Source organism: Pangasianodon hypophthalmus, chromosome 17 (genome assembly GCF_027358585.1).
Source record: "Pangasianodon hypophthalmus isolate fPanHyp1 chromosome 17, fPanHyp1.pri, whole genome shotgun sequence".
NCBI classification, from domain to species: Eukaryota; Metazoa; Chordata; class Actinopteri; order Siluriformes; family Pangasiidae; genus Pangasianodon; species Pangasianodon hypophthalmus.
The window spans coordinates 17,854,609-17,881,447 of NC_069726.1; the positions used below are offsets into that span (position 1 = coordinate 17,854,609).

The 26,839-nt window shown below is 37.0% G+C and overlaps 1 protein-coding gene across 2 annotated transcripts; it reads left to right on the forward strand.

Moving 5' to 3' along the window:
• Positions 1-1,500: 1,500 nt before the first annotated feature.
• lpar1 (lysophosphatidic acid receptor 1) lies at positions 1,501-26,839 on the forward strand. Of its 2 annotated transcripts, none has more exons than XM_026942578.3 (3): positions 1,501-1,791; positions 14,339-15,090; positions 24,590-26,839. In XM_026942578.3, exons 2-3 carry the CDS (start codon positions 14,355-14,357, stop codon positions 24,886-24,888), a joined length of 1,035 nt encoding a protein of 344 aa, XP_026798379.2. In that variant the 5' UTR covers positions 1,501-1,791; positions 14,339-14,354; the 3' UTR covers positions 24,889-26,839. The 2 variants fall into 2 exon arrangements, with proteins under 2 accessions (XP_026798379.2, XP_034168163.1); XM_034312272.2 differs by having other exon boundaries at positions 14,342-15,090.

Consider the following 26,839-nt stretch of genomic DNA (forward strand, 5'->3'; position numbering starts at 1 on the left):
AGACCAGAAACCAATATATAAATGGAGGGAAATAATTTATGGAGTACAGTGAAGAACTCAGATTTGAACACTGATTAAATAAAAAAAAAACACTTCATAAGCACAAATTCCTCCAGTCACAACTCAGCTGTCAACCTGCACCTAAAGGGTATTCCTCTGAACATAGAAAGAGAGAGAGAGAGAGAGAGAGAGAGGGAGGGAGGGAGGGAAAGAGAGAGAGAGAGAGAGAGAGAGAGAGCTCTATGACACCACTTATCACCTCCCTATAATATCATCCTGACATGTTTCACAGCAGTTCACACTTTCAGACCCTGGTTTCATGTCAATCTCCCGATGTTGCCAGCAGTCCCGGACTGTCCATCGGGAGATTCAGGAGAAACAAGTTTCCACTCACAGAACTGCTATTGGGTGTTGTTTTTTTTCCACACAACTCTTTTTTTGTAAACTCTAGAGACTGTTATGTGTGAAAATCCCAGTAAATCAGCAGTTTGGCACCAACAACCATTCCACTCTCAAAGTCATGAAATCATGTTTCCCCATTCTGATGTTTGATGGGAGCACTGGACATGAGCAGGACCTACCAGAGGGGTTTTTGGGAGATGGGAGGAAACTGGAGAATCCTGAGGAAACCCATGTGACCACAGGAAGAACGTGAAACTCTGCACAGGCAGCAACAATATCTGCTACACCACTGTGCTGCACTGAATCAGTAGTGGCAGCCTTGTGATTTTTCTGCGGTTTAAGGGTTTTTCACCTCTCCACAACTTTCTCCTTGATGCTGTCATATTTAAACAAACACTGTATTGATGAAAGTGTCCAGAAAAATGTCTCCCTGGTTGCAATGTTACCTCAAGTGCTTGACTTATGACTTATGAGACACATGAATCATAGTTTTTATTTTACTATTTTATCTACAAGGCCATTGCTTCACTTCGCTTCAGACAGTTCGGGTGGTACGTGTTATTTTTGTGCAGTTCTCCCTGATCTTTTTCTTACCTCAAGACCAACACAAAGCTATTTAAATTCTTGAGTTGATGCATCAGTGATGACAGGAATAGTCCAAAAGCAATTTCCAGTATAGCGAACGACCCTCTTATGAAAGAGTAAAGAGGAGGACTGCACAGTGTTTCTTTGCTATGGTTTAAAGTTAGATTTAAGGTTAGACTATTACAGGTTAGGCCCTTTTCAGTTAACATTGGCTTGAATTACACATGCAGATTGCCCACCCACAGACACATACAGGCTACACAAGCAGCATAACCAATAATATCATACTAAGAATTTCATATTACGCTGCACTGTGATATTTTATTGTAAGAAAAAAACTCTTGTTGAGAATATAGCTCTTGTTTCACAGTTTTAAAGATAGAAAGCTGTTCATTTAAGTCTGTCCCGTTTTCAACTCTGAGACTCAAATGACAATGTGTTTTCAATTTTCCACGCAGAAAGTGTGTGTGTGTGTGTGTGTGTGTGTGTGTGTCGCTGGCGTGACGTCACGCCCAGACTCGGCGCGCTCCCGACTGCGGCGCTTTTTTCTTGCTGCGTAAATCTAACGGAAAGGTGGATCACTATTCCAGTCGCGTCTCACGCGCGTTATTTCCGTGGATGTAAAATGAACATACAACACAGTTGTGGACTTTACGACGCAAAACCTTCCTTCAGTCCTTGATATTTCTTCTTCTTTTCTTCTTCTTTTTATTGGAAGAAACGGACCTCGACTGATCTTGCTGGGACAAACTTTTGGAGCTACTCACATAATCAAACGGCTCATTTTCTGGAAGTGTTCCAGCTGTAAGTAACGCACTCTTTAGCTCTTAGGGGTTGAAAAAAACACCACAAGAGCACTTTTCTTTCAGAATTGGTGTTCTTTTTTTTTTTTTTTTTCCAAAAAACCACAAGTAGCCTGTACGATGCCTACTGATTGCTTTAGGTGACAGATCGGCTCTGTGATTTCTTGAGTACTTGTGCGTAAAGGGTGCGTAATGCTGTAAAAAGTGAGAGGGATCGTTTAGGGGTGTGTTTGGGGGCTCTTGAAAAAAATTGGGGTTCATTTAGGAATCATTCGTGTTTCGGGAATCTTTGCACCACTTTTACAACCTGAAAACAACAACAACAACAACAACACATAAAAAGTGTTCCAGGAGCCTTTTGCTTTTATGGTGGGTGTAAAATAAAATGCGGAGTGGCCAGGGTAGTGGAGTACAGTCCAACCTCTGGGCTGTGGTGGTGATAACGCGTGGCACGGAGAGAGAGAGAGAGAGAGAGAGAGACGGAGAGAGAGAGAGAGAGAGAGAGAGAGAGGCAAAAAAAGAGTTTTATTTATTGCAGTCTTTAACAGTGCTGAGGGGTTGGTCACTCTCAGCACTTTTATTAACCACTCATAACTGCAGAGTGATATGAATTCCAGATAGAGGTTCCTTTAGCCTATGCAAATAAATAAATAAATAAATAAATAAATAAATGCATGAAGAAGTCTGATGTGTTGGGACGCGGTTTGGGCCGCTGCGCGTCACTGCAGCTCTCCTGCGGTGAACTTAATGAATAAAGCGCTGAGAGGGAGACAGCATCACAACTCCAGTGTGTCTCCCCAGAGGTGTGTGTGTGTGTGTGTGTGTGTGTGTGAGACGCCTTAAAAAAAAAAAAAAAAATCCCGTGTTTACACCCAGTGTCATTCTCTTTTCCCCTCAAAAAAAAAAAAAAAAAAAAAAAAAAAAAAATATATATATATATATATATATATATATATATATATATATATATATATATATATATATATATATATAAAATAAAATAAAATAAAATAAAATAAAAATAAAGATAATAAAAAAAAACCTCTTTCCGCATAAGGATACAGGGCTAAACTTGGAATCAACAGGATTTTGCAGATTATTCCAGTTTTAAATCCTAATTGCTAGTGTGGAAGGCAGGGCAGACTCGCACAGCGTGATAATATGCTAAAGGCTGAGTGCTGGTTTTGGACTGAGCCCAGTGACCGCCTTAGATAGAGTGATGTAGCACACTCAGGGTGGAGGGCTGCACTCCTCATCCAGCTGCCACATCCCTCCAGAGACATGTTTATCCCCCTCATGCATACACCCATACTCCTGTGCTCCTCACCTTGTCCAGTTTTTAACTGCTTATTTTATGTTATGTTATTAGAAACAAGGTTGCTCAATCCAGTAATCTAATGTACATTTGATCAGCAGTTTTTTCCCCCAGTTTTTTAAATTAATATTTTAATAATAATAATAATAATAATAATAATTATTATTATTATTATTATTATTATTATTATTATTTAACTTTGAATGTCAAGGCCACTCCAGCAGATGGACACTGTTTGATCTAGCTGGTTAAAAGCCGTTGCCTGGCGACAACTGCACTTCTGTAGCCACGCCCCCTAACAGCAGTGTCACGTAATGAAGCTGAAACTGTTTTGGGTTTTGGACACATTCACATTAGAAATACATTAAAATATTAATATTACAGGAGATAGGCCTATTTAAAATATTATTTTAGTTTTATATTTAAAATATATAGTTATATTTATTATTATTATTATTATTATCATTATTATTACAAACAAACACAGGTATACATGAAAGCCTGAACATCACGTGTTCTTTCTCTAAAGGAGATCATTCATGCCACACTTTCAATGCTGTGGCCAGATTTTCAGTCAAAATATGACACTCTAAAGACTGGCATCACTTATGATCTGGGAATGATCACCTAATAGCATTACTGTATTAGTTTCATAATGCTCAGGGGTTTTGATCAAAATGCTGATTAGTCAGTGATACAATGATAATTAAAAATATGAGCTATATAAGAATGTAATAATTAGACTACTGAGGTATATTTTGAGGCCAGAATTGAGCTGATGAGGCCTTTTTTACACAGAAGTAAAGGTATGAAACTATACTTTTCCTTGCTCCTGGGAATGAACCTGGAAATGTGACTATGTTGTGCATTTAAGGTAGATAACTGGATCTTAAGGCTTTAAAGCATTACTCTAAAAGCTATTTAAAGGTTCACCACATGAACTTTCCCATGTAATAGATATATACTAATGGTACAAAAGATGAGCCTTTGATAGCACCACCCCAGGAACAAGGAAAAGTGCAGTTTGGTACATTTATTTCTGAGGGTGTAAGGGTGGTACCTGCTTCCCTGTTCCACCCACATGACCATGCCCCTGCATATTTTTAGCCTCTCTGTGAGCATTTATTCAAGCCTTGTTATCATTGCTTATGTTTTTTTTAATCATCTGGTCACAATACTAACTATAATTACATCAAGGCTAAGCTCTCCTTCAGCTTTTCAGGAAGTACCTCCTATTTCATCATCTTTTGATATATTGCACCACAGATGCACTTCCAATTAAACCCAGGGGCTCCAGCTCAGTTTTATCATGGTTCTTATTATGTAAAAAAAAAAAAGAGGCAGACTAGCTTCATTAGAGACTCTTAAGCCCAAACCCTTTCACTTTGCTTTACAAGTAGGTGGGGACATAAGTGAAGGACTGACATTTTAATTTAGATAGGGCTAATGAGTAGATCTTTGTGGGTACATAGTGATTTCAGTTTTTTTGCTTTCCTGGAACATAGTGATTTCAGTGTGTGTTTGCAATTTACCAGAATTGCATGGAGACTTCTATAAACATTGCCTCCCTTGTAAGTAAGCAGCTTAAAGATCACTTAGGGTATATTCTCAGCCATTGCATCACAGGTTGAATTAATCGCCAGCAAAGTACTTAGTTACAGGCACAATTCCATAGAGCGATGCTGCAACAAATAAAATCCACTCATTGTATTGAATGTGAGCATGAATAACCATGTCATTTTTAGTGTTCAAGGCTTAACTTGGTGAGAAAGTGGTCAGGGGCTAGTTAGGCAGGAAAAGAAACACACACACACACACACACACATTTCTTTGTCACCTCCCAGGTTAGGTAGGGTGCAGCTGTCTTGCCCTTCCTGTCCTGTGCTGACTGGAAAAATTAAACTCTGAAATGTGTTTAGTGCCCTTCAATTTAAGGAGTGGCGCTCTCTCAAAAAAATGAGTCCCTATGGACCGGGCCATGCAGTCACAACCTGCTACAGTAAATGGTTTGTTCCATTGTGTGGTTGTGTGGTCTCCGTGTGTGTAGGCTTGGTCAGTTGGGTATAAATAAACCAGTTTATTGTGATGTTTATGGCTAAATTTGGGATTTTTTTTTTTCGGCTATGGATCTGGAATGTGTAATAAATGGCTGATAAGTCCAGACAGAATAATCTGTTATACTACTGCTCATTGCAAGTGCACTTATATTTAGACTTCCTTTAATATCCTGTCTGGTTAAGTGCAAAAGCCACATCCTGTGAATTTTGCTGCATTAGGTTTATAATATGTGACACGTTACATATTCTATATATGTCTGTGAGTATATAATGTAGATGTACTGTCCTTTACATGATCCCTATAGTTATTGATTTTCATAACTATATTTTGTATTCACATCACATTTATGGAGTGCACATTTGTTCCTGAAGATGCTCTAAGGCAAATGTCCTATTTAAAGATAGCAGGTAACCACTTTTTTCCATTGAAGCACTTCACTTATCTGCCCAAACACTCTACTATGCTACATATCCATCACCATGACTTACACAAATGGTTGTTATGGTAACTTAAAGCGCCACGCTAAAAGACATTGAATGTTTATGCTAAAATATTTGTGATTGTTTTGGTGTTAGCTCCTAAAAACAAAAGCTAGCAAGAGTATATTCTCACTCACCGTTTTCCGGCGACGTTAAGAGTTCCAGAATGCAATACAGTTAAAAAGACACAGTTGCGCTGAATTACTGTACAAGATGACAACCAAGATGGCGTAGAATTCAATCATAAAAGAAATCTTTTGCGTAACGGAAGATTACATATTGATTGTAAATATTGATATGCAAGTCATTCAGGGTATACATTTTGATATGCGAGTCTGATTTTCTCGTGAAGTTTGTTGTGTTGCTGTATGTTAAGTTGTGCTGCAATTCTTTGATATTTCAGGTTTGATTTGTTACAGAAGCAGATCAGAATTGTTCATTGTCGCACTCATACACTACATGGCCAAAAGTTTGTGGACACCTGACCGTTACCCCCATATGTGCTCGTTGAACATCCCATTCCAGTTTTATTTCCCTGTTACTGTTATAATAACCTCCATGCTTCTGAAAGGTTTTCCACTAGATGTTGGAGCGTAGCTGTGGGGATTTCAGCCACGAGAGCATTAGTGAAGTCAGTCACTGATGTCGGACGAGGAGGCCTGGTGTGCAGTCGGGGTTCCAGTTCATCCCCGAGGTGTTCAGTGGGGTTGAGGTCTGGGCTCTTTGCAGGACACTTCTACTCCTACCTTGGCAAAACATGTCTTCATGGAGCTCACTTTGTGCACAGGAGCATTGTCATGCTGGAACATGTTTGGGCCCCTTAGTTCCAGTGAAAGGAAAATTGTAATGCTACATTCATGTGATGTTGAACCTCTGGAGCCTAAGTGGTAAATAGTTTTTCACAGCTTGCTTCAATCTCAGTTGTCTGGCACTTGGGCTAGATCTGTCAATACAAAGGAATCCTAAACTGGCATGAATCAACTTTTTACTGGGTGTATTAACAATCCTGCTGCACATTCCATGAGATTGACTAGGTATAAATTCTCAAGACATGTTTAATGGTCCAGGAAAGGAGCATTTTGTTTCAGTAAGTGATTTAGGTCTTGCTTATAACTAATGCTTGTTCTGTGTAGTAATATCAGAAGCGTGTGAGTCTGCTGTCCATATGTGTGTGCAGTTTCTGTTTTTATTTTTTGGGTCACGACAAAAGCATTTCCAAAGATGCTTCTTGTTATCGCAGCATGGCTTCTCATTTAACACCGGAAACTTGGGGTGTGGGGTTATTTCTGCTTTTTTGTTTTTCATCTCTTTTGTCTCTCTAGTGCTTTACTATCTGATAAAACTTTGCTTCGTCTCCCTATTTTTACATAACAATGTATTGAGGAATAAAATACTTAGGGGTGTGCTGTTGTCGGGAAAAAACAAATCAGTGAGTTGCAGAGCGGAAACACGGTTACCACCCTGAAGTTGATTATTTTACAGTAACAGCATGTTTGGAAATGTTTTATTCGTCTTACGCCACGGCAATTAGCCAATTATTGCAAATTTTTATATATTGAAGAATGACATTTTTTCCTTTTCATTTGGTTAAGTCATAGGCCATCTGTGAAACGTGTTAATTCCTATTATCATTTACGCTGTAACAGCTATAATCAGTTGTCACCACCTTCTTCTTTCTCTCTTGAAGTTAATGACACAAACAAAAAGCAGCGTTCCATGTTACCATGCAGCAGTAGTTGCACTACTGCCAGAGCTGCTGTTATGGAAAATTAATCAACATCTGGCCAATCAGAATGAACAGCACTGTGGTATAAATTAGAATAAATATAGTCATTATGACGTATGATTTGAAATCAACTTCACATACCGTGTAATTATTTTTAGGGGATGGTGCTGATTTTATTTCCAAACTGTGTGCTTTGCTTTTAAACAATAAATGCTCTCGGAGTATCTGCTGCTGTATGAGTATGACACACTGATATTAGTCTTAAGTCAGAGGGTTACTGATGTGTTGGAAATTTCTTCCACAGTTATGTTGCTGAGTAAGAGGTCATAATGGAGCAGTGGAAAGTGAATGGCTGACATTCTCACTGAGCAAGCACTGATTATGCAAAAAAAGAAAAAGAAAGAAGGAAAGCACTTCACTGGTTTTGAAATAAACATGTGGATGTAGGGCAGGTCTTCTGGCAGTTTTCTGCTCTGTCTTGCTCGTATCCTTTGTTTTCTCTCAGTTCCAACTGAAAACACTGTATGCCGCATTCCATCTGTGTGATTTTGCCAGTACGTAAATAAACAGCATGTTTGGCTAATGAGATAGTATAAAAAAGCATAAACAAGTACTGAACTGAGGTGCTATATATCTTGCCAGCTGAGACATTTATTAGGAAATCAGTATTGTTAGTTATAAGTGTAGGATCAGTTGTCAGGCAGCCAAATGTTGGCACGATTGACCTGATAAGATAAGTTTGGAAATCTGGCAGTTGGAACTCATATTCATATCTGAATTTCACACCCATTCCTGATGTATATCCACATAATTCTGGGTGAGATGACAATATAGTATTATTGAATATGATTATGATTATATGAATCATGATACAGTAAAGTTTTATGAGACACCATAAATGTCATCAGTACTTTTATATCACTGTTATGTTGCATTTGACTCTGAATGATGTCATTTTAGACCTCTGCATTCGAGCTACAAAGTAGGGAAAAAACCATGGATGCCTCCATGTTTGTCTTTTATTAGAAACAAGTTATCCAGCTAATTGTGATGAGTGATGTATATTTTCCTCCACAAAACAGCAAGTCAGTGTTATAGATTTAACACACTACTAAATCTTTATATTGATACATCTAAAGCATATATTTGTATATACAGCATAAAACTTTTACAGTTAAGAAGTGCTACTTTGTTTACTGTTGATGCTGTGAGCATGTTGATTTGACTTCACTTGATGAACTCTAGGTTGAGGAGACTTTTTTCCGGGTTTCTGAGTAGGTTTCCGAGTAGGAATTCTGAGTTGAGGGGCTGTTTCGTTAGTTTTTTTCCTAGTCAGGGGTCGGAAATTCCGAATTATGAGTTTTTGTCGATTGGAGCAATTCTTTTCTTGTTTTCAATGTTAAATTATTTATTGTTCTAAATGTTAAATAAAAATACCATTAAGTACAGATTTTTCTTACTGTTTGGTTGGCACTGCTTGCAGCGAATCTAAATTATCATGATAGATCATGTTTATGTATTGCAATACAATATTAGTGATATATCCTCCACCTCTACTTTCATATTTTTCTTAAAATAATTGTGTCAATCTTCTTATTTAAGGCACTCCAGATATAAGCACTTCTGTCCTTTTTTCTCCAAAAAGGTTGATGTTGATGTCCTCAATGTCACAACGTGCACTTCCACAAAGGCAGAAGTTCCTTTTGAGGAATTGACTACCATGAACATGAACTATACCGTTTATGTACAAATTCTGCTGTACTATAGAGAACGTGGCTGTAATGTAAAATAACAGAAGTGACAAAAAAGCTCCTCCTTCATGAAAAGCTCATGAATAGGTTCTTGCAGTGTAAATATGCCAAAAAATTTAGTTTGAGTTTTTCATGACTCAGATTTTGGTGTCTTAATAGCCGTGACTCTGGAAGGGTGACTTGAAGAACTGGTGTGATTTTGATGAGGTTTTTAAGTTTTTGTCATTTCTCTGCTTGGAAAGAAATATTCACACTGTCTATGTTTATTAAAGGTACAAAATGTGGCCTGAGAAAACCCTCTACATGGGGAAATTTAGACATTTTCAACTGTTCTGAAAACTAGAGACTTTCATTGTACTGAAATGTTTCAACTTTGTGAAAGTTATAGCAGTGCAGGAACAACACAGATACTTTTATAGTCAGTGTCTGGTTACAAACTGAAGAAATTAGGCTAATTTCCATTTCACTACGGCAGGTAGCTGCTTAGCCCCTAAGGGGACATGGTGATGGAAAAAAATATGAGATGGGAGGAAAATTTATATTTCGAAATTTCTGCATTCCCCTGAGAAACTTTGCATTCATTCGCAAAACCTTTGCATTCCCCTGAGAAACTTTGCTCTCTCTCTCAAAAACGAAGGCAAAGTTTCTCGGGGGAATGCAAACGTTTAGCGAGTGAACACAAAAGCATTGAAATATACATTTTCCTTCCATCTCATATTTTTTCCATCACCATGTCCCCTCAGGGGCTCCATATGTAGCTAGCAAGATTTCACACATGTTTAAATAGACTGACTGTTTTTACCAACGTGTTTGTTAAACTGGCTTTATTAAACGTACCCAACAGTATGACCTTTACAGGCAGACGCCAAGGCAAGATTAAATAAAATGAACTAAAAGCCATGTTGTTGTTTCCATGTTGTTTTGGTGAAATATATATATATTTTTTATTTTATTTCATATGTTATAATATTTTAAAGCCAGAAAAATCCACTTTTTGGTCAAAACCCAATTTTTCGTCTTTTTCGTTTGTTTGGGTTTTATTTGGCAGTGTGCCAGAATTGAACCATGGTGACATCTGACCAGCACACTTCACATAAAGACGCTTTTGCATTTTGCTTCTTTTCAGTAGGATGGATTTACACAAGGAGATCAGCCAAAAATAGTCCAGCAGTTTTTCCACAAACTTGAAATAACTTAAATTCGTTGATGCTTGTCTAGTTGTATTTTGAATCGTCATTGTGAAGGTATATCATGAGAAGTAAGGAGGAGGAGGTTTTGGATTTTGGATTGGACAGATGTTGTTGTTTGGAAAGTGAAAAATACCTATCTAAAAAAAAAGAATAAAACATCTTCTGAGATGTATCTTTGTCCGCTTATGACATACAGAAATATAGTGCAAGCCATCTTTCCTTGAATTAGTGTGTGGAATAATACAGACCTTGTCTAACTAAATGTATAATATCACTTGGTCCAGATTTCAAACTGCTTTTAGATGACGTACTTAATTAGCCGGATAAATTAAACACATATTTTTATTTGAAACTCGCTAACGTGTGCCGCCTCACCAGGGCCGTACACAAAATGTGAACAATTTATTCATTGTGAAATGCTTTTCTGTTACTTTTTACTGGCTGTGTCCTGAACAATGGCCTCATTGTGTTCTCAGACAGGCAGCGCTGAAACGGTTCGAGCTTTGTGCCTTTTGCTTTCTCACAACCTGAGCGTGTACTCTTGGAGAAGATGCCTGTGTTTGATGTTGCTTGCCAACTCTGGCTACACATGCTGACTTCCTCTTGTTGATATTAGGTTTCAGGGCACACTTAAGTTTCTGACCCTGGAGCAAATATACCAGTAGAGGATTTGCTTAAATAGCTAACATATAGGGTTAGAGGGGTTATTATTTTTAACAACATGCACAGATGAGAGGAAGTAGATAATGGCTGCTTGATATGGAAACAATATCATACTGTGGTCATACTGATACACTGCCATTACAATAAGCCTTGAAGTATATAAACTATTGATGCGACATAGTCTGCCTGATTTTCATAAAATTATTTCCATTTGTTGGATCACGTCAGTGCCATGATTCATCCAAACACACACGAACACTCATTTATTGCATCTGAGATTGTTCAGGATCATCACGGCATTCAATAACACGTTTAGGAGTTGGCCAAAGGGCTCATTTGCAATGTATTGCAATAATTATTAACAACGATGTTTTCTGCAGCCCTTACACTTTACACAATTTACACTCATGTATGTTTTTTTTTCAGCCCAAGGTTCTAGTCTTTTATGTTTTACAATCACTCGAAACATATCCATGCATGTCCAGTACTATGTTTTAATTCCATTTTTCATATCCATTTTAATAAAGCATCCAATTTGTTATGTAAATGAAATGTCAATACTGTTATACCAAATGGGTCTGTGTACTTTTTGGCCATTCTATTTTCATGACATGAACAGAACATAGTTATTTGATTGTTGTTTCAAAATCCAGGCAAAAGAAATGAAAAACAGGTCGTATATTTTCATCAGATGATGTAATAGTTAAATAGTACATCCTTGTGAATCAAAATATTCAACTGTAAACCATTTACAACACTGTGGTCATCACTGACAGGGCTGAATATCATTAGGTCAGCAAACCAATATGCATATAACTTTGTTAGCTAACTTTAGGTATAGCTTTGGAACCATATTCTGAAATAATTATAGACATGGTGACAAGCAGATTATCCTTCACAGAAATATTGGAAGCCTCCCCTGCTGACCAGGTTTGCTATTCATACTATTAACACCTAGGAGAATGTAAACTTTTAATTAGACTATACGCTTTATAGTTAGCTCAGTTAACCTAAAATGTTAATGTTTTAGGTCATTGATGATTCATAGCATTAATGAAACCCACACGGCTCTAGTGTTATCATGCTGATGGGTAGGCCTGACTGAAATTTGCTTCAGCGCCTATTTAACCATAGACGAAGGGTGCTCTGATAAATGCTAAAGCTGTGGTTTTCCGCAGTGCTGGGTGGTCTCGTCAGTGTGATGGAAGGGTGGGGGTGGGGGTGTTAGATGGACAGACACATACTCTTTCACCTAGCACTCATTTCGAGGGAGAAGGAAGTTCACAGACATGAGAGCACAGACCATGTTCTGTTCAGTGGTTTCAGCTCAATGAAACCACGAGCCTGAGGCTATACGATAAAACTTGTACACAATGCCAGCATCTGTTTCACTGGCACTTCTGAGGCAACACACAAAAGCAGTGGAGAAAAAAAAGGTTATTCACTTTTACTTGATATCTCAGTTCTAACCAGCTGATAACAGGCAACTAGCAGAGCATGAAACGTTTTATGCGAGCAACAAAGGATTTCATGATTGGAAACTGTTGTGAAGTTGTCTTTCAGTAGTGGCTCAAGAGCAAAAAACACAGCAATGTAACGTTACTCATTTATGTTCACTAAGTTGAGAAGTTTACACTGATGGATATAAGAAAAACTGCCAGTGCACTCACTTACCTTTATCTTTATATGCATCATGTATATTTGTGTCCTGCATATAGGACTTGTAATGCTTTGGTTGATGCACTGTATGGCCAAAAATATGTGGATATCTGAACATCACACCAATATGTGATTCTTCCCCACACTGTTGCCTTAAAGTTGGAAGCACACAATTGTATAGGATGTGTTTTGTACTCTGTAGAATTACAATTTCCCTTCACTGGAACTAAGAGGCCCAAACCTGTTCCAGCATGACAATGTCCCTGTGCACAAAGCGAGCTCCATGAAGACATGGTTGCCAAGGTTAGAGTGGAAGAACACAAGAGCCCTGACTTGAACCATACTGAACACCTTTGGGATGAACTGGAATGCTGAATGCACCTGACCTCACTAATGCCCTTGTGGGTGAATGGACAAATCCCCACAGCCACATTCCAAAATCTAGTGGAAAGCCTTCCCAGAAGAATGGAGGATATTATAACAGCAAAGGGGGAATAAATATGGAATGACATACTAAAAGCACATATGAGTGTTATGGTCAGGTGTCCACACATTTTTGGCAATATAGTGCAAATCAATCCATATCCACCTAATAGTAAATAATTATTAGAGGACTAATTGCTACTTCAGACACTTTGCTGACAAATGTTATCTTGAAAGATCTTGAAAGAAAAAAAAAACGCTAGCAGAACCATGCAGTGCTTAAATTTCCTGCGTGCAGTGTTTTGGAAAAGATACTCAGCAAATTCAAAGGAGTCCCAGCAATGATGTGACTAATACTTGGTTTAAAAAGTATAACAAAGTGACAGCGCGATAACTTTCAATTTGTTTGTTGATATTTGTTTGGTTAGCTATCTCTTTCATTATTTTCAATAGAATGGACCGCTAGGAAAGTTTGGCCAGATGCCAAAATGTTTGTGTCTGTTTAATATCCATCTGAGTTCATTTCTCAAAGCAGGGTTCAACAGTGTTTGTTTGTGGTCACTGTAGATGCTAAATAATGCAAGCTTTGTTAATATGCCCATCTGTAGTCCAGTGTCTTTCAGAATGGATTCTGGATTTTATAATGTAAGCTTAAATATCTTAAAAAGCTTTCATTGAAGCACATTTTTCATGCATAATCCAAAAGCATCAGCTTATAACACAAAGCCCTTATAAAACCTCTCATATGATCTTAAACTCCCTGGACACAAATAAGCCTTTTTTATGACAAAAGTGTGTTTTGTAGATATTCTTTTTTCCACTTTGCTGTTTAGAATTTCCAGGAATACTACGAAATTTTTCTGAGGACTCATCCTGTACTTGTCCACTTTGCGTCCTATCAAATGCTCTTTGTAACGCATATGTCCCGCCCCCATAAACAAACTGTAGATAGTGCTTTGCAATAGCTGCTAGTTAGCATTAAACATTTGTTGTTCTTGTAGCTTCATACATGTTACTCCTCTTTCCAAACCATTCCTTGTGTTATGAAGTGATGGAATATTTTATATATATATATATATATATATATATATATATATATATATATATATATATATATATGTGTGTGTGTGTGTGTGTGTGTGTGTGTGTTTGCACTCATTCCCTCTCCAAAATCTGGAATCAAATCTTGGCTTCAAAGCCATTTCATGGGCACTTTAATGTCAAAACAAAATGTGAACTGACTGTAAATAGTCTGATTTTAAGTCTGATTTTTTTTTCTTTCAGAAGTATAACCTTCAAGATGGATGGACAGTGTTACTACAATGAAAGCATTGCCTTCTTTTACAATGAAAGTGGGAAGTACCTGGCCACAGAGTGGAATACTGTCAGCAGACTGGTGATGGGACTTGGGCTTACAGTATGTATCTTTATCATGCTGGCTAACCTGCTGGTGATGGTGGCCATCTACATCAACCGCAGATTTCATTTTCCCATCTATTATCTCATGGCTAACCTAGCGGCAGCAGACTTTTTCGCTGGACTGGCTTATTTCTATTTGATGTTTAACACGGGGCCCAACACCCGCAGGCTAACTGTTAGCACATGGTTACTACGCCAAGGCCTCATTGACACTAGCCTGACGGCCTCTGTGGCCAACTTACTAGCCATCGCCATCGAGCGCCACATAACAGTCTTCCGCATGCAGCTCCACACGCGCATGAGTAACCGACGTGTGGTTGTGGTCATTGTGATCATCTGGACTATGTCAATTGTCATGGGTGCCATCCCTAGCGTGGGCTGGAACTGTATCTGTGCCATCAAAACCTGCTCCAACATGGCACCACTCTACAGCAACTCGTACCTCGTCTTCTGGGCCATCTTCAACCTGGTGACCTTTGTGGTCATGGTGGTGCTTTATGCCCACATATTCATGTATGTCCGCCAGCGCACCATGAGAATGTCTCGCCATAGCTCAGGTCAGCGGCGCAACAGGGATACCATGATGAGCTTGCTGAAGACAGTGGTGATTGTCCTTGGTAAGTGTCTCTCTTCACTGACCAGTTCTGTCGGGTTTGAGTTGTGAAGGTTTGCCAAAAATGCAATTATCAAGTGTTCGTATTTACACAACTTGATGCCAAACTGTTAAGGTTTGGATAAAGGGAAGTATTTAGCTGTCATGGTATTTCTACCACCGTTCATCTACTTCTGCAATCAGGCAGAATTTGTACTTTGTCCCAATTTCATGGTAGGACGTCCCTTCATATGAAAATTATTAGTTTATGTTAAGACCATATTTTATTTGTTTTCTAGCCATATAACTGAAACAAAACACTTTAGATGGTTTTCCAACAATTTAGCACGATTACCATATTAATCTATACATCCTACATATATTTAACGGAGCTCTAAGAAATAATTTTTCCCTTTTTTCTTTGTTTTTGTTCCTTGTTTTTTTTTTTTTTTTTTTTTTTTTTGATTTTAGCCACATTTAAGCAATTAAAAAAGGTAGGGTAACAACTCACTGAGTTAAACTAACAAAGGTTATGGCACTAATTGTGAACTAACATTGGAAGTTGTGATTGTTTCTCTTAGTTTTTGCACACTACTGGAGTATGTAGTGCTAATCACTTCGACATTGCTCCCATGCTAGCTAACGTACATGACTTTGCTCTTGTGTAAGTTCTGAAAGGCTGAAAAAAACACTGAAATTCAAGTGTAACAGGATTTCTGGAAATACTGGCTTTTTTTAAAAGAACAACAAATGTGAACGTATCCAGCTGTGATAAGGACAAATTGCCCAAAACCTTTAATGTTTTATGTACCAAAATTGTCCACTCATATTTGTGTTTATATTTAAAATCTTTTTTTGCATCCCATTTATGTGAGTCCATCCTGGAAAGTCCATCCCCGAAATCACTTGGGCTCTGTTGTAATAAAAACCTTATTCTTTGTTATAGCACATGTTTTCAATATACTTAAAAGTTGCTGGTAATATTCAGAAGGTTAAATCCTCCTCAGTAGAAAATAAAATGTGCCCAATTTCATTTTTAACATACCATCTTCCACAAAGGCCCTATAATTGTGCCAATACTATCAGCTTTATGGAGCCATCTCTTTGTCTCTGTGTTGTAATTTCGTCACATTGTCATAGAGGTTTGTCCTTGGGGTGTCTTTATCATCCTTGACGGCAGTTGTGACAGTACACTGTGCAGAGATTTCCATGTGCTCGCTTCCTGCTGAAGGAGGGCAGCTGAACAGTGACCTTGATTATGTCAATGCGACTCATTGTGTGACCTCATTCTGAAGAAAAAAAACATACCTCACTCGGTGTGTCCTCATTCTGGTTTTAATGCTTTTTTTTTTAAAATCCTTTGAATGTCATCAAGCTGTTTAATCATACAGTTTTGATACATCACACCAAAAAAATTTACATTTTATAAAAATAAATATTTTCCAAGAAATAATGTGTTTATTAACATAAAGCAAAGTAGGCTGATACAGTATCAATAGTGTGATAAATTATATCAGGAGATATCATGGCTATCACGTTATCTTTTTATTGATTTATTTTTACTAATGACAAACTGACTGGAAGTAGCTGTTTTGGTTTTAAAATATTGTGCTTAATCTTAAATATTAAAAATAAAAATATATCTAAATGTTACTCTTTAAATATTAAATTTAAATTTTAAATTTTTAGACATTAATAAAGATGTCATTGAAAGTTTATAATTTTTTTTAATTTATTTATTTATTTTTTTTTTACAGATTTTTAAATCTTTTCAGGGTTTTTTTAATAAATAAAAAAGTTGAGGAGTACATTATTATTTTTAAAAGAATTCAAGAAATATTTTTTTAAGTAAAAAAAAATTACAAACTCTTTTTTGCAAAACATATTTTTAAATCTTTTTCTCCTTTCTCTCAGTGTTAGATATTAATTTAATCTTTAATAATAATATAAAAATAATATTTTTAATTTTAATATAAAAAATAACAATATAAAAGCTATAATAAAAAAATACATCTAAAAAGCATTTATTTTGGGAAGACATTAATAAATATATTACTGACAGATTAAATCATTTTCTCCTTTTCATTGTATTTTTTTTTAATAAAAAGTAAAATATATTCATTTTTTTCTAACTTTACTGAAAAGTATCACTGAAGTTTTTTTCTGTCTTTTTATTTTAGTTTAGTTTAGTTTATTGTATTTTATTAAATTTGGCATTAATAAACCCTGACAAATTCCAGGAAGGGCCAGGTGTTCTTAAAGTCTTGATTAACTGAGTCATGATAGTAAACAATTAATTAAATAAATGCATTTAATAATTAATTTTAAATTAAATAATTAAAAGTTGACCAAGGATAAGGGATTGCTTCAGGAAAGTCTGAATAAAAAATGTTTTGTCTTGTTTGCTTCCATTGGATTTTATTATTTAATCCTTTTCAGACTTTAAAAATCACTGTTTGCTTCCATTTTTATTTATTTATTAATTTCACCTAGCCATACAGGTCATGCTTCAGAACAGCATGTTATCTTATTACACAGTCAGGCCAGCACTTGAGTGATGGAACAATGCAGCCGTTGAGTGGTATACAGCTAAGGGTCTGTGGTCCCGCTCTTGTCGCCAGTTCCAGTGTTTGCCTTGCACTGTGTCAGCGTCATGCCTCGCTGCTTTCCCCAGCCAAACCAGAGAAAGAACCTCAGTTAGGGCACAGAGACCCAGAGCCAGCAGGAAACAGTGCTGTTGTTGTTTAAAACGTATGGGGCTCAACGTGAGGCTCTGGGGAAAGTGCAGAGCGGTGAAGCAGGACAGGAACAGATATGGTTCTTAGGTAGTGCTGGCACTCCACAGATAAGAGAGCTCTAATACCATTATAATGCAGCTGTGTGTGTGTGTGTGTGTGTGTGGCTCAGAGCCATAAGAATGTTCAGTAGATGTTAAATGAAAGCGGGCAGTGAAGGCAGAAAACGGTCAGCCATTCTTCATTCAGTTCCTTGCAGAGCAGCTCATTTCAGCTGCTTCAAAGTTTCACATTTCTCAAGCATGAGGTGATCTTTAGAAGCCCTCAAGATTCTCAAGACTGAAGTATAATATTACTTAGGCTGCTATTAGGACTGTCAAGTTCCTTTAAAAGTAGCATTTAATATTATTGTTAAATATTTATTTACCTGTAATTGTATACTCCCACTGACAGAACGAACATTAACATTAGCCGTGTTATGCATTCACAGCACATAAAACATGGAAAGTGAAACCTTTCTCAAGCAAAGAAAATTGTGAGGAAGCTGCATCATCATTTTTTTTAATAAACATTGATTCATTCAGCTTCAGTAACTGCTTTATCCTGGTCAGGGTCATGGTATATCCACTTAACCAATCCACTTACTGGCATGTTTTTGAGATATTAGAGGAAACCGGAGACTCCATGCAAACATGAAGAGAACACGTGACACTCCACAAAGACAGTAACCCAAGCTAAGAATTGAACTGGAACTGCAAGGCAACAACGCTGCCTACTGTGCTGCCCTTTCTTCACAAACATTTTAGGAACCTGTGTTTATTTATCATAAAATAGATTTGTGGGTTTATGTACATAATCTACTTTTTGGCCATTAGAACACCATTAAAGACACATCCACAGGAAAAAAAAAGAGTGAGTGATAAATCCCTGTTGGATATTAACATATCGCATACAATACTTGTTTTTGTATTCAATTCTTGTAAATAGATTATGCTTTAAATTTCATGCCTTTATCTTAGAAAAATTGGTTCCTTAAGGGTTTTTGGATGGGTAAAAGTTTTCGCTTTGTTTCATTCATTCAGCGTGAGAAACCGCTTCATCCTCATCATGGTCGCAGTGGATCTGGAGCCAGAGCTAAAGGAGTTGCCCTAAAGGGGTTCTGTGAACAGGAATCTCTCTGTTCTGGTCTTACGCATAGATCGGTTCAGGGTTTCCCCACAAACAAACACTATTTTCTGACAGTGTACATAAATGAGCACACAAGTCATTTGGTCTACATTAAGCAACTGAAAGTAGGACATGGGATATTATATACAGCACTGTGCAAAAGTCTTAGGCACCCTTTTTTCTTAGTACAAACTTTGTTATAGATTTTTATTTTATGACTTCTACATTATTGATTCAGTACAAAATCTTTTTATATTTCCACACATTAGTTTTCCAGCACAAAATTAAGTGTTACAGAAAAATATTTGTATGTCAGCAAAGAAAGCAGCAAATTACATAAGAGACCACTTTTCAGACAAAAAAACATAATGAAGGCTGCTGGGTTTTGCTGCAAAAATAAGAAGCAAGTGTGACAGTCAAAGTCTCCAGAAGAACTGTGGCTGCTTCTGCAAGATGCTCAATAACACTTACAGCTCATTTCCTTATAAAACTGCACAAATTGTACCTGAGACCTTCAGGTTAAAAAAGCAAATGATTGTCACACCAAATATTAACTTTGTTTCATTTATTACTGTTTACTGCTCTTTATAATATTTTTTTAAATGTAGATAGCCTTAAATAATAGCCTTAAAAGGTGCATAGGTGGACATTACAGATAATCTGTAGATTAATGTTGAAGTTCACATAGGTATGACTGGAGACATCATGGTTAACACATCACATCAGAGAAGTGATGCACTTTACCCCTCTGAAGTGTGGAGTGCCTTTCCAAGTCCCAGGCTGGAAAAATCATAAATCCATTAGCTAGCCCACCAGGCAAGTGAAAACTGTGCTATGTTTTGGTTGCCTGGAAACCTAATTGACTAGGCTAAAAAGGTGATAGCTACCATAGCATAATAAAGTACCGCAAGTTAAGTGCATTTGTACAGGCACAAATGAGTATATAAATAAACACAGCCATAGTCGTTGGCTGTGTCTATAGTGTCTGTGGTAGCACAGGATTTGGCTATCACATACTGAATGAGGAGCGTACACTACAGGAACAGCACTGAGATGTGTCTGAAGTGCATTTTGTTTAAATATTACACACCACATAACATCTGCTATTTTGCAAAAGTCAATGGAGCGTAGGGATTATTCTTTCTGTGGTTGTTGAATGAATAAAAAACAATGGTAACTGCTAGCCTACTGAACCTAGAGTAGAAAAAAAAAAAAGCCCAGACACAAAATCTGCTTGTCCCAGGCACCCAGGCTACTGATTTATCCACACATCAGGTACACAAATGAGCTAGCAAATGAGATAGAAAGCATGCTCCTTTCTCTGTTAGACAAATAAAATAACAGTGAATTTCCCCACTGTGGGATCAGTAAAGTTTATCTTATCTTATCTTATCTTATCTTAAGATAATGACAAGACAAGTGAATGAGTTCATGTTTCCAGAAGTGCACAAGAAAAAAATTACACTTGCAAAAATTCACACTAAAAATGTACTACTATTGAAGTGCCCCTTTTTTAGGATACTTGAAGATGTTAATTAGCTGGGTAATGACAGATACTGTGTCATGCTGGTAGTTTTCACAACCTTATATTAGAATGGTCATGTGAATGGTGTCACTGCCTCTAAGTGTAACCTTAACCTTTTTTATCTTTTCATTTGAGCTGTATTTTTGTTTATTTACTTTCTAACTGTGAGATCATGCTGGTTTTTCTGTTATTGTCTTGATCTGGTGATCTCTGGTGTTTTATGTTAGAGAACCAATACAGATGAATCAAGAGCAATTCCTGTGGACGTTTTCATGTGCAATTTCTGATGATTAAGAACAAATTAACATAGGGATAAATTCACAGTGATAAATTCAAATATTTACAATATATTTTTGTGAATCCATTTATTTCTGTAAAGCTGCTTTGTGACAATGTCCATTGTTAAAAGCGCTATACAAATAACATTGAATTGAATTGAATTGAATCGAATAAGAGTAAGGTAATATATTTCCAAAACTATTCTTTTAGCCTGTTGCTTTCACACCATAACTATCTTCAATAATCTCAGTTTGGCTGCTATCATCCGGAGTGATTGAAGTCTGGTCTTGACTGCTGTATTTAAACCCTAAGCAATGCCATTAGAAAGACACTAAGTCCGAAAGGGCAGTTTACAACAAATGGCCGACCTTTTAAGTACTTTCACAGGTATTGTAGTCTCATTGACACTTCATTATTCCCTCCTACTGATCTGCACCCCTTCACTTCCTTCAATCCACATCTGTGTACTTCTGATAACCAAAAAAAAAAACATTTGCCCATTGCTGTTGTTTGCGTGCTAAATCATATCACATACCACTTTGACCTGTTATCACCATGAAGAGTATCTTGACAGTTCTAGGGCTTTGGCTTGTGCTGAATCTGAAAACACAAGATCATTTGCATGAGCTGCAGCAGATATTTATGATGACCCCTGCTTTGTGGTCTGCCAGTAGTTTATTTTATAATTCCACAATGACTATAAAGAATAATGCACCATTTCTGATGTCTTACATGAGCACTAGAGTAACACACAACAGTCTGGTAGTTTGAATAGTTAGTTAGTTCTTTGGATGCCTGGGAAAAGCCAAAGAAATTCCTGTGAAAGATGGTATTTTTTACATGTGTGACTGGTCTACAAAAACATTTTGAAGACACAAGATAGTACACAGTGGCTTCTTTGGATGATGAAAAATATGGCACCATTGTTAGTAGTAACCGACCTTTGGCAATACTTTTGGCAAAGCACACACGTGATCATCAGAAACATTGGTACTCATGTTGTTCATAATGTCCAGGCAAGTACATCAGCAAGTACATAGAAGACAGCCTCCAAAATTATCATCACACATCTCAGCAGAGGTACTGCTGAAAACCTGTGATGCTGCTTCACATCAGGTAACAAGAAAGCCCTCAGGACAGCCCCAGTCTTGGACATCAGAAACACATGCTGCATGTGGGAAGGTATTTAGGCCATCACCAACTTTAAAATACAACCTCATACCTCCCTCCCAGATTCACCAAATGGCTTCTCTTATCGCTTATCATGTCTTAGCAGATTCCAAATTGATCATCTCCATGAACTCATTCCTGCTTGCTCTATATGATGCCCAGTCCTGGGACATTTTTGACCAAAATATTTTAAGATATTATATTTTATTCCATATTTTAAGGGATCTGCTGGGCTTCCACCTGGCCTGGGAGTCAGATATCTTCCTGCATTGTCCCACCATGATACCAAGGCTCTCTGCATGCTTTAAGACCAACACAATCATCACTAATAATCATCGCAGTGTCAAAGGAGTCTAGTCTTTTGAGGCTAGTTACGAGGCACGTAAAGTCCAGACTCCACACATCACTAAAATTCACACCTGTTTTTATAGCATAGTATCATCATTACATTTGTCCTTACAGATGCTATAAACTTTACTGTGTTTATATGTTGCCACTCATGTCTGTTAACAGTTTAGGATTTTGCTGTTCAGGCTCATATAATGCTGGTCGGCAATTCAAACGTGATATACTGCTGTAATTTGAATAAAATTATATAATTTGCAGTTTTGCTCAGCTTTTGTGCAGTTATGAGGCTTACGATGTTCTGTAGTTAGCACAGCTTTGTGTGTCTTGGAGGACTGACATTTTGTTCCACTATACTGGTGCATATGGATAGGAAGTGACCTAGGAAGCTTTTTACTGGAACACAGAACCTTATTTATGTGTGTCAAGGACCATGGAACATTACAACTTGAACCATGAAAGAACCAGCATTCAGCACAGCAGTATATCACGTTTGAATTGCCGACCAGCATTATATGAGCCTGAACAGCAAAGTCATTGTGTTAACACATATGAAGTCTTGCTTGGAGTCAATGCAAGCCTTTGAGAAGTTCCCAACATATAAATCCATTCTCGGTTTGAAAGTGGAAAAGACGTTCTCGGCAGAGGAAAGATGCTCAAATCAAACCAAACTCCTCCTGTGATGGCTTCCATGTTACAACATCAAGGCGTCAAAACAACCCTTAAGTGACATTTTTTTCTCAAACTGAGGTTTGATCTCAGTAAACTGATCCAAACACATTCACAGACAGTTTGCTCAAAGGGTTTTCTAGCAAAACAATCGTATATTATTGTATGGGTTACTAATTTCAGGATCACTAACATTCAGATTTTACTTGGAGCTTCAGAGAATATTTGATTCATGAAGTCTAACCAATGAGCTCCATTTCAGTGCTCAAAGCACAAATGTAATTGCATCTGGATTTACACTCGAGTTAAACACAGCGCTCACAGTAATACTATTTAATAAACAGCAAGAAATCCAATTTGCTGCAACAACATGTACCACTACATCTGTCAGCATTTCTTGTTATCTGAATCATATTTCAAATTAACACAGTGAACAGATTAGTGTCATTAATGTAAAAGCAGAGTAACATGCCAGGTAACTCCTTACTAAAACACATTATTTAGATATTAATAGATCATCAGAAGAGCAAGGTGTGCTAGTTAATCACTCGTAATTACATTTCTATACTGACCAAATACTGACTTAATTAAAACAATTGGTAATTTACAATTTTTTTTTCTTTTGCCTTTTTTTTTGCCTTAATATATTTTTCTGGACCTTTTAGATGTTTTGAAATCCATTGCACATCATGGGCAAACTGAGAATCTTCTACTACATACTTTAGTGAATGGTTTAGTGCATGTATTTGGTAAATGGGTTTTCAATGTGTATGAGCTGTTGTGGAGGAAATAAAACCTTTAAGTCCCAAAAGCACCCACCCAACCCCTAGAGATCGTATTTCCTTTCCCGTTGTGCTTGTTCGTAAAGAGCGAAACGTGGCCGAGTCATGGAAACGGCCCGTTGCAGTTTATCTAACTCCTGAGAGTCCCCGCATAACTTTCAAGTGATGTAAAGTACGCAAGAACAGCTGTGTTCTCTAAAAGAAAACCAGGCGTTTGTGAATATCACTCTCTATTGCAAAATAACATCTGTAGCCAAAATGTTTATCCTTTTTCAACACACACTGACAAATGCCAGCTGAAAACAGTGTCATCAATTTGTTAAGCATGGTCCTGAGCTTATACTGATATGAAGATGTGATGTGAATGCTGCGAGACTGTGAATGACGTGCTGACATATTGCCAGAAATATATGACCTCAGGAAATTTCAAAACCTGACAAACATGCCTTCCTGTTCAGTTCATTAAAAGGTCATATAACAAAACCCCAAAATTCTCAGAATAGTTGTCATGAATAACAGTTCAGCAGTTTTTCCAAGTATAGTTCTGTGACAGAAGGAGGGTAGTTGCATGATGGGAGGAAAAATGGTCACCTCCAAGAACTCGGATGTAGTAGAGGTCAAAGGAATTTTACATTAACATATATATTTTTATAAAAAATATATATTTCAGGTCACATTTTGTGCTTTGTGTCCTCTTAAAAATGTATTTAGGTAAAAGAATAAGGCTTTGTATGTACATTTTACATGATGATGAACGAATGTGATTATGTGATACATTAGTTTCCACAAAAAAAAAACAAAAAAAAAACAAATCACTGCGATTAATGACTCCATTCTCTTCCACTTCCCCAGGTGCTTTTATCGTGTGCTGGACGCCTGGTTTAGTTCTCCTACTGCTTGACGTTTTCTGCGAAGAATGCAACGTGCTGGCTTTCGAGAAGTTCTTCCTCCTCTTAGCCGAGTTTAACTCAGCCATGAACCCAATCATCTACTCCTACCGGGACAAGGAGATGAGCGTTACGTTCAAGCAGATCCTGTGCTGCCAGCGGCAGGAGAACATAAACGGTACTGTGGAGGGTTCAGACCGCTCAGCTTCCTCCCTCAACCACACTGTCCTGTCTCCACACAATAATGACCACTCAGTGGTCTGAACACAGCAGAGGAACGCAGCTGGCACTATCGGGATCAAACCCAGGACTGGAAAAAAGCTCCTTGCCAAGTGGCAGAGCTACACAGGAGGCATTTGCATTACCCAAAAAAAAAAAAAAAAAAAAAAAAAACAATTTTGGAGGGTTTTGTTTAGTTTATTTTTACGTGTTCTATTTTTGGTGACACTATATTAAGTATTTAATGACTGTTTTACAGTGCAAGGGGTTTGGGCAGTATAAGGATGATTTACAAAAGTGGTAACTGTTAGGTCAACTATTCATGAATTTAGATTTTTGTACTACCCAGTAAGTCATGGGTGTCCTAAGTATTAATAAAACTCCTATTAACCTTTTCGCTTAGACTTTTGCACTATAGAGGTAAGCAGTGCACTCTTGAGACCACTGATTAATGGCACAATTTTGTCGCCAGCTAATCTGAAGAAGACGCTAATCTGTATCTCATTAGGCCTGTGGCTTCCCCTACTTATCATTACTCTGTATACAATTGTAAAGATAACTAGGTGATGCCACAGGCCTCTAGAATAGAAAAATAGACATCTAGAATAGAAAAAACAATGGTATTAAAAGTTTCAACATGTGTGCCGAGAAATCTTTAAATAACTTGAATCACGTAAAGCTTGCGTGGCTTGATGGATTGTTCTTAGATTTTCTATCAGAACACTATGAGACAGTGACCATTCTTCATTTGAGGACCTTGTCAGTATCTTCCAGTTCTGATTTGGGTAGCTCTTCATGTTTTTTTTTTTTGTTTGTTTTTGTTTTTTTAACAACCACTTACATATATGAGCCATTTCTTTTCAGGGAATCCAATTCATGGATTGTCACCACATTATAAAGTCACAAGTGCCCTTATTTTTTTATTTTTATTTTTTTTAATTATTATTTTTCAAGAGTATTTGGGATTTCTTGATTCTTTTGAGGACTTTCAGGTTTCATCGATAAATGGCTGTCACTTTGCTATGCTAACAAACATAATACAGAGTGTGTGTGTGTATATATATATATATATATATATATATATATATATATATATATATATATATATATATGTATAGACACACACACACACACTCTCTCTCTCAAACTTGTCTTAATATAAACTGTCACTGAGAAGCAGAGTAGATCAGATTCCCTGAGAATCTTTTGTGGTCCTGGTCCTGTGTGTGACATTGTTTATGGCCAGCAACCAGGGCCTAATTTATTTTTTCTTGTGCCACAGTCATAAGCATGAAATGTGTCTTGTGACATAAGAGAAATTAAATGATCAGTGTATGTTGGTCTGTATGTACAGTATGTATATAATATATGTATATATTCAATGTTAGTCAAAAAGGGAATCTTTATTTTTAAGGATTAAGTGACCTTTTTTTTGCTCTCAGTTGTATCCTGCTTAACACTTAAATTATTTTTAAATGTTTAACTTGGGGCAAACATATTTAGTATTTCCCATTAATTAATCTGAAATTTTAGGTGAAGACCTGTTTAGCAGTAGATGGAAACATCTTTACTGTAAATGGTTGCAAATACAGTGGATACTAACATTGCTAATAAATGTAACAGGAAAACTTCATACAATGCAAAGTCCCACTAAGATTTTACAGCTATAATAGGTTATTCCTCTTGGATAAGACATGCTGTTCACCTGGAATGATGCATAGGAAAAAGTTCATGCACCTAATTTGGCCATAATGCTGTTTGCCCTAAACCTCAGTCAAGGACTGTCGGTTTATTTCTTTCCATCTTTATGTTTTAACTAAAAACATACAGCTTCTATTATATTTATTTTATATGATTTTAATCTCACCCAAAATATATGATGTTATTTTTTTTCTCCCATGCTCAAGCCTAAATTCTGTATGGTATGATTCACCTAAACTCACTATAATTCAATCTGCCAGTCTTCTTAAAATAAACTTGTATGATATCAGGACAA